Source organism: Austrofundulus limnaeus, unplaced genomic scaffold, assembly GCF_001266775.1.
Source record: "Austrofundulus limnaeus strain Quisiro unplaced genomic scaffold, Austrofundulus_limnaeus-1.0 Scaffold73, whole genome shotgun sequence".
Lineage (NCBI taxonomy): Eukaryota > Metazoa > Chordata > Actinopteri > Cyprinodontiformes > Rivulidae > Austrofundulus > Austrofundulus limnaeus.
Genome location: NW_013952475.1, coordinates 1,487,056 through 1,496,123, shown reverse-complemented (window position 1 = coordinate 1,496,123; position 9,068 = coordinate 1,487,056). Strand labels below are relative to the sequence as shown.

General features: G+C 38.1%; 1 protein-coding gene across 1 annotated transcript in view; it reads left to right on the top strand.

The window, feature by feature from the left end:
* Positions 1–9,068, top strand: part of mast3b (microtubule associated serine/threonine kinase 3b) — a gene marked incomplete in the record, with an annotated part of 38,709 nt that overhangs the window by 22,413 nt on the left and 7,228 nt on the right. The window contains 14 exon segments of the mRNA XM_014010797.1: positions 670–745; positions 2,359–2,568; positions 3,920–4,021; positions 4,389–4,521; positions 5,441–5,505; positions 5,798–5,889; positions 6,093–6,301; positions 6,477–6,615; positions 6,736–6,868; positions 6,956–7,121; positions 7,551–7,652; positions 7,767–7,889; positions 8,049–8,161; positions 8,304–8,470. Of these exon segments, the coding sequence (XP_013866251.1) occupies positions 670–745; positions 2,359–2,568; positions 3,920–4,021; positions 4,389–4,521; positions 5,441–5,505; positions 5,798–5,889; positions 6,093–6,301; positions 6,477–6,615; positions 6,736–6,868; positions 6,956–7,121; positions 7,551–7,652; positions 7,767–7,889; positions 8,049–8,161; positions 8,304–8,470 (1,830 nt within the window).

Genomic DNA, 9,068 nt, shown 5'->3' with positions numbered 1-9,068 from the left:
GTGCTGATCCAGAGAACCGCAGTGAGCTGCAGCAGTGTGTGTTGTGCAGCAGCCATCCAGAGTAACAGAGGCGTCTTTCATGACAAAAAACAAACAAACACAAGAAGGCTCGGGGAGTCTGTTTGCATGTGATAGGTTTTCCCTCCATCTGTTCTGTTTGAAGCTTCATCGAGCAAAATCTTTCAGCGAGAAAACCTGTTTATGTCATTGGCTTTAAATACAGAAGCGTCGTTGAGCTACATGACTAATTGGTGCTGATGATTCACGCAGTTTGGCCAAGAAAAACCTCAGCTGCTGGTAAAGATATGTTTTATAGAGAAACCTTAAAGCCTGACAGTGAAATCCACTTTGAGTTCAGTGTGAGAGCTGCGGGATTAAGATTCTGGCAGTATTGCTTTTGGCAGCGCGGCATCCGAAGCAGTGCTAAAGCTGACCTCATGTAAACACGTTCTGTCACACCCAGAATCAGTTTATGGTCTGCGTGGTTGGTTGCACACAACTGGACTGACTGCTTGTGCTTTGAGAAGTGATGACCTGGGTGAGGTGACTGTTCTCACCCCACAGCCCAGTTTGCTAGTCCAGCAGACACGGCCATTGGATTATGTATGGATAAAAGTTTGTGTCATCAGTCAGCTGACAAATTAATGTGTTGTTTTGTTTCCGTTGTAGTCCCGGCCGATCCAGCGTCTCCTTTGATAATGAGATAGTCATGATGAACCATGTTTACAGAGAACGTTTTCCAAAGGTACGTAATCTAAAATTAAAGCAAAACATTTAAACTCTGTGCTTGGCTCAGTTTGCATTTTTTCCTTCTAAACAAATCAAAACTGGTTTTAAATCTATTTAAAAGACAGAAGAAAAAATGCCAGATGTTTCTTGAAACAACAGCTTTTTTTAAAGGAGACATATCACGCWTTTAAATCCTTTATTTTCACATTTAAATCCTTCAGTTGGGGTTTATATAAAGTGGACCTGCAATGCTTTGGATTCCTCCTTATTGTAACTCCACAAGCCCCTCTTTCACCCCTTTTCTGAGGTGTGTCTGATCAACTCAATTTGAGGCTGTTTCTTTAAATCCAAATACGGCTCAAATCCCGCCCCCCTCCAGCTTCCAGACCGGTCCATTCCASTTTGATAGAGGGGTTTATGACTATAATGACGTAGAAATTTTATTACTTACAAATGAATTAGGACAGGGCTATTCAACTGGCGGCCCCACGAGTGACCAAAGTTCAGCCCGCCAGTTGGTTTATTCATCTCTTTAACCCAAACCCCCGGTTTTCTACTTTAATTACTCTAAGTTCTTTTAGTTAAACATAGACATGTTTGGTATCTACAGAAACGTAAGAATCTTGGCTACAAGCTGGTAAAAACCATTTCTATAAACACTCAAGACAGTTAAAACTACAAGCAGTTGAAAATAAAATGATGAAAGTGAAAATAAAATTGTTTTAAAAGTTTGGCAGGTCAGAGATGTCAAAATAATATTTGTGTTAAATAGGAGTCATAATGTGTTCTTTTTGTTTTGATAATGTTTAATTATCAGCAATTATTTTTTGTTTTTTGTTAGTTTTTGTTTGAAGATCATTATTGTTTAAATTAATTTTTTGAGAAAAAGAGGCACAGATATAAGATTGTTTTGTCTTTCTGTCACCTTTCATTTTATTTGTGATTTGTGTTTTTTTTAATTATACATAAAATTTTGTTGTTTTTAAAGAAATTAAATGAATAAATAAATAAATCTAATACTTGGTTTATTTACATAATAACTTTAATTCCTGGATGTTCAGCTGTTGGCCTGCAGTAACTGTGGCCCCCGGAGCAATTTAGTTGAATAGCCCTGAATTAGAAGATGTCAACAAGGGAAGACTTGTCCATCCAGCTTCACATGTTGGATCCAGAGTCTGACTCAGAGCCAGAGAATGAAGACCAACACATTGTAGTTGCTTCAGACTTATCTGGCAATTCTGTCGCTAATACTTTAATGTAAATAATAGTTCAGAAAACGTCATAGAAAATAGAAAAAGCTGAACAAAATATGACTCAAACAGACTGTAAAGACATCTATGCAGCGCTGGGAGAAACTCAATTCAACTTTCCTGCACTCCTAGAGACTCCAAGTACACAACAAAATGCATTTAACAGCTAAAAAGTGGATTTTGCATGATATGTTCCCTTTAAATGACATTTAGTCTTGATATTAAAAGTTTTGATAAATCACCTGTAAAGCTCTACAASCATATGACTCTTCTCCACATCAAAAACGACAGGGGCATGATTCCACAGAAAGAAGAATTATCTGAATTACTTGTCCTTTGAGTATTTTAACTGTGTTTGTGTTCTTGTTTYTCCCTGAAGGCCACAGCTCAGATGGAGGAGCGCTTGTTTGACATCATCACCCACTGCTCTCCAGACAGCTCCCTCCCGTTGGCCGACGGCGTGCTGGGCTTCATCCAGCACCAGTTGGTCGAGCTGGTCAGAGACTGCCTGGACAAGTCCCAGAAAGGCCTGGTTACTTCCCGCTACTTTGCGGAGCTGCAGGAGAAGCTGGAGAAGCTGTTTCACGAGGTGAGAAGAACAGCCAGCCGGTACGAGTCCTGCAGAAATGACTCGGCATGAGAARAKGTTTTATTTKTAGTTTTAAGGATGAGATTTTGAGCTGAAGTTGAATTCTGTAATGGGTGAATAAGATGTAATGAAGTTATGAAACAGGATTGATTGAGGTTGAATGAACTGTTCAGTCAGGCAGGTCACTCAATAACCATCGGATTGCCCAAAGCACACACAATCGATCTGTTAGTTAAAATTCTAAATAAAGATTGGAGAGTTTGAAACTTAGGCCYAATGCTTGTTGTGATAAACTGCTGGTTTCTTTATCAACCCGCTTCTCATGTCTCTCTGCACTCTGTCCAACAGACTTCATGGCTAATTTGAAACTGCAGCTGAATTGATAAGCGTGTTCCCATACAGCGCAACAAATGTTTCCATATGCAAACACAAATTGTGCCAGACTCACTTCTTTCCAGAGGTCTATAAAGTACTTGGAAAAAAATAACTAAGTAAAAGTAAAAATCCCTTGACAGAAAATGACTATGGTAAAAATAAACATCGCTGATGAGAAAGCTACTTAAGTAAAAGTCCTAAAACTGTTCACAAAAAGTGGGAAAGTAGAAGTAAAAGTACTTTTCCATGCTCTCTAACAAATAAGCTGTTAAATTTACTGAACCAAACTGGCTTCACAAAACCTAGTTGATTAAATTGGTCAATTTCTTTAAAATAAAATATGTAAATCGCCTCGAATTTACTCCAATAGGTTTAGTGGAAACAGCTGATATGATTTAGTTGAGTAAATTCAACACTTATTTTTTAGAGCACATAAACAACTCCTTTCATGATGAGTTCAGACAACAAGTAACTAGGTGTTACACTTTAAAGTAAAGAAGTAAAAGTATCATTTTTTGGTAATAAAAGTCACTAAGTGAAAGTAAGTCACGATTAAGAAAAAATACTTGGTAAAATTACAAATCCTCAAAAAATTGCTTAAGTACTGTAACAATTAAATGTACTTAGTTACTATAAACCTCTGCTTCTTTCTATATTTCCATTTATGTATTTGATTTTAATCTTTAGTGATAAGAAAGTCCATGAATTGGAATTTTCAGGCATTATTTTCTAAATAGTGACATATTTTAAAAATTACTTGAGCACAGCTTATTTTTAGGTGTGATTTATCCAGCACCACACGTAAAAACGAGACAAATCTTTATTTTATTTTTAAAACGGACTTTTTAGATTTATGTATTTGGACTTTTTCAGTAAAACAACTTGAGTAAAAACTGAAGGGTGTGGAAATTAGGAAAACACTCGTCCAGCTTTTTTTAGCTTTACATTTGACCCATTGTCTTTCTGTTTATTTCAGGCCTACGAACGCTCTGAAAGTGAGGAGGTAACGATCATCACCCAGCTGGTGCGCAAGATCCTCATTATAATCTCCCGACCAGCTCGTCTCCTTGAATGCCTGGTAAGCTGCMGAGTGGAAAATGTTATGGGAAAAAGTTGATTGTCTTAATCATTTTCAGTCCACAGAAAGCTCTATACTTGCAATAAAAATACAATCTGTACATCATTCCTTTTAAACAAAATAATATAAGGCTTCTAGAAATAACTTTAATGAATCTCCTAAAATCAACTAGTATAATCAGCAAAACGTGTCCTGTTTGTTACTGAAAATTATTCTAAGTAATTATTCTAAGTAAACCTGAGTTTGGTACCTAAAACCACCACTGACTTTGAGTCCTACTTATTACAGAGATTACACACCACACACACTCTGGCAAACGTCTGGCCTCAAAATCTCCACATTAATTACTTTTGCGTGCTGTTGACAGGAGTTTGACCCAGAAGAGTTTTATCATCTACTTGAGGCGGCAGAGGGTCATGCCAAAGTGGGCCAGGGGATCAAGACCGACATCCCRCGTTACATCATCAGCCAGCTCGGTCTGACTCGAGACCTACTGGAAGGTAAAAGGAAGCTCAGTTATCAAGTCAAGATTCACAGAAGCCACAGAAGTGGAACGTGAACCACTTGCTTCAGATTTTGTTCTCATGCTGCGCTCTAATTTTATAAAATTTAAAGTTTTTATTAAGTGAACCTGGAGTTTTTCCATGTTCTCAAAGTTTTGAGTTCCTAGTTTAATAGCATTATAATGACAAAAAGAAATGTCTTAGAGAGCTTATCATATCACACAATCGTTTTTTTGGTCCAAAAATACTTCAGAATTATACATATTAGGAAATGATGCTGCAGATAGTTGATGTGGATAATCTGATTTTACAGCTGCATAAATTAGCATTTTGATGATCTTATATAGAAATTTCTGTAACTCTTTAACACTTGAAGCTAATAAGTTCCAGGAATTAAAAAAAGATACTCAACATGTAGCAGATAAGTGTGTCAGAATGACGAATCTGTACTGATGGATTTGGTAATTGGGCTAATTAAGAGATAACTTTTTTATAAACGTTGTAGCACCAGCACAAAATAAAATTTTACACATCATCCACATGAAATCAATATTCTGATGATAATTTGGTATGCTTTGCTGCATAACTCTGCACATTAATTAGCTTAATATTATATTAATAAACTATCAGAATATAGACTTTTGTCTAAATGAGGTAGTGTTGAAACTATTGAAGGTTTTTTCCATGTATTTTAATAATGCACTGTKATGGAACTTGGGAACCTTAGTGAATTGCACAAATCTTTATCTCCACATCTCTTTGCTGGAGGCTGGAGGTTTGTTCAGCCAAACATTTACAACACGGGAACTCACAGGTTCAGTCGAGAGTTTCGAAACACTGGGAAAGTCAAATAACACATGGGGCCGGAAGGATGACTAGTTGAACATTGAACAGCATCTTCTTCTGTTACTTTTAGACATGGTACAGCTTGAACATGACGTCAGTCCTTCAGTGTCGGTGGAACCAGATGCTGCYGTGGAGGTAAATCTTTACTCATTACTCTCTCAAAGTACACACAGTATTTGATAACAGTAGATGACCTTAATACACACTTCCTTCACATGTTTTTTTGAGCTTGGCTAGCAGGAAGGAACATCCCGCACAGGCACAGTGATGGAGATGCTAGAGCTCACCTGTTTAGCTTTTATTTTCTTTTTCCTGTATATGTTTTTCTTGTGTAGTTTTCTACAATTCTGATCATTTTAAATAACTATACAAATCAGAAACTTCATTTCCGGCATTGTTTTTAATTTATCCTTTTTATTTTTTTTAGAACAAAGCCCCTCAGACCCTGACCCCTACTCGAAGGAAACCTCTTGAGAGTGATTTTGAGACCATCAAACTTATTAGTAACGGAGCTTATGGGTAAGAAGGAAACTCAGTGCGTTTTAATCCTAGACTTGTTTCCTAAAAGGTTGATTGAAAGGATGAGATGACAATAACTTTAAATTCATGAAGACACCTGTGACTCTCATATTTTATACACAGCTTTGGTTTAACTCTGAGCCTTCTGAGTCCTGATTGTTTTAAAAATGCTCATTTGTGTGTTTTCTTTTGTCTTTTAACAGAGCGGTGTATCTTGTTCGCCACAAAGAGACACGTCAGCGGTTTGCTATGAAAAAGATCAATCGTCAGAACCTGGTGTTGAGGAACCAGATCCAGCAGGCGTTTGTGGAGCGGGACATCCTAACCTTTGCTGAGAACCCGTTTGTTGTTTCCATGTTCTGCTCCTTCGAGACGCGACGCCACCTCTGCATGGTCATGGAGTACGTTGAAGGTGAAGTTCACACAGCAGCTGATGTTTTTTTTTTATATTTCTTTTTAACTAGCAGCTATTACTGATCAGTCTAAAAATCAAATGTGCTGCTTGCAATGTCAAACACAGGTTATGTTGCTTTCTAAGCCAGTGTGTAAAGATACAGTCTACATCCAGTTTTTTATGGTTTGTTTAGGTGGAGATTGTGCCAATTTGTTAAAGAACATGGGCCCGCTGCCTGTGGAAATGTCAAGGATGTATTTTGCTGAAACAGTCCTGGCACTAGAGTATCTTCACAACTATGGCATTGTTCACCGTGACCTCAAACCTGACAAGTAAGAAACAAACTCCTGACTCTCCTTTTTGGTATTTTCTTCTTGAGACTAGCACCTCTGTGCTGCAGTGTTAGCATCTCTTTGTGTTTAATATTTGTATTTTCTTTTTCCATGCACCAGTTTATTGATCACATCTATGGGTCATATTAAGCTGACAGACTTTGGTTTGTCTAAAATCGGTTTGATGAACATGACCACAAACCTGTATGAGGGTCACATGGAAAAGGACACGAGAGAATTTGTTGACAAGCAGGTAAGACAATTTCCGGAATACAAAATAAACCCCCACTAATTTGAAACAGTAGTGATTAAACACYTTTTTGTTGGTTTGGTTGTTCAGGTGTGTGGTACTCCTGAATACATTGCCCCAGAGGTGATCCTCAGACAGGGCTATGGGAAGCCGGTGGACTGGTGGGCGATGGGAATCATCCTCTATGAATTCCTGGTGGGCTGTGTTCCATTTTTTGGAGACACTCCTGAGGAGCTATTTGGACAAGTTGTTAGTGGTCAGTACATGTGCATATTTAGTAAACACAAATATCAGAAATAAAAGCATTTTTTAAAGTTTTTTGTGAATCTCAGTTTTGTTTTTTTGTTTTTTTAGTTAATGTTAGTCGTGTTCAGCTTATTGTAGCTGCGCTCTCAGAACTGGCTTTTTAACCAGTTTTGACCATATTTGTGACAATGTAGCTGGATACACTTCTCATACAGTTCCCTATAAAAATACCCAATATATTTTTGTATGAGTGCAAACATAGTACATTTCTGCAACATCAAAAGGTAACTCAGGTTTTAGCAATAAAAAACACAAAAATCTGATCCTTTGATGTCTGTAGATCCATAAAGAATATACCCATATATCTGTACTTGTAGCTGTTTTTATTATTTTATTTTATGTGAACTTAATATTAACGTAATGTTTCTGTGCTGAATAGATGAAATCATTTGGCCAGAAGGAGACGATGCCTTGCCTGTCGATGCCCAGGACCTCATCACCCGGCTGCTGAGGCAGAGCCCTTTAGAACGACTGGGGACAGGTAGGTGCTGTTGATAAAGTTGTATTTAAATCAGGTTGAATCCCTGAGACTTTTAGATGAAGGAACAACAAACCCATTTGTGGATTGATTTGACTCCGAATACTGCGTTAACAGGTGGCGCCTCAGAGGTGAAGCAGCATCCTTTCTTTCTGGGTTTGGACTGGAACGGACTCCTTCGGCAAAAAGCAGAATTCATTCCTCAGCTTGAAGCAGAGGATGATACCAGCTACTTTGACAGTAAGTTACGTTTAAAACATCCTGTTCAGTGTGAGATGAGTGAAAATTGATGAAGTACGAACTTTGCTTATTATCAAAAGTCGATTTAAAACAATGCTGAAAAGGTGTAGAAGGAAATTCCTCTTCAGTTCTGCCTCATTTGTGTTTTCCTGCGTTAAGCTCGTTCCGATCGCTACCATCATTTAGCATCTGATGAAGACGAAGAAACCAACGATGACGAGTCGTCTTTGGAAATCAGACAGTTTTCCTCCTGGTCGCATCGCTTCAGCAAGGTGAACACTTCAGTTTAACGTGAAAAACAACTTTACTATGAGGATTGCTTTTGTACACTGAAAACTAAATTATTAGAAGATTGCCAGTACGGCTGCCAGCAATCAGTCCAGGTCCTGATTTTAAAGTTGTTTGACTTTCAAGGTTTACAGCAGCACAGAACATCTGGCGACACCATCCAACCTGAGCTTCTCGTCGGACCGCAGTCACAGTGAAGAAAAAGAGGACCGCGGGGACGCCGGAGGATTCAACTGGTCTCTGAGTCCAGCCGATGGCAGTCTGGAAGCCAGGCATTCTGGACGCATGGCCAGGTGAGCACAAATGTGTCCTCCTGTATGCAGGGTTCCTGCAGATCCTTCAAAAGTCTTAAAAGGCATTGAATTCATCAATCCAAAAATAAGGCCTTAATAAGCCTTAAAATGTCTTACATCAGTCTTTCAGAAGTCTTAAAAATGTTAACACATTGTAAGTAGGATGACTGTAATTCATCTCAAATATTAAAGTAATTGGTAACATTTATTTTTTTTAAATATTCACATGCAGACATTCCTCTTTGACGTCACTTCCTGTTACTTCACATGCAAATATCTCAACAACCGTTCATCTGAGCAATAAGAAATTTGTTTTGTAATATGTTAATAATAGGGGTGTCCCGATACCAGTTTTTTCAAGACTGAGTACAAATACGAGTACTTGAGTTTGGGTACTCGCCGATACCGATACCGATACCAAGTAGCGGGGTTAGGGTGGATTATCTGTTCAACTTGTTGAATATTAAACAGAATGAAAATGAAATGCAATTATCATGCAAAAATTGATGGGTAAATATTATGTTCGATGTGCAAAATGTAGCATCCATGCTAGCTCTGTAAACAAACAAGCCGGCTGATGAGACGTCACGTCTTTTAC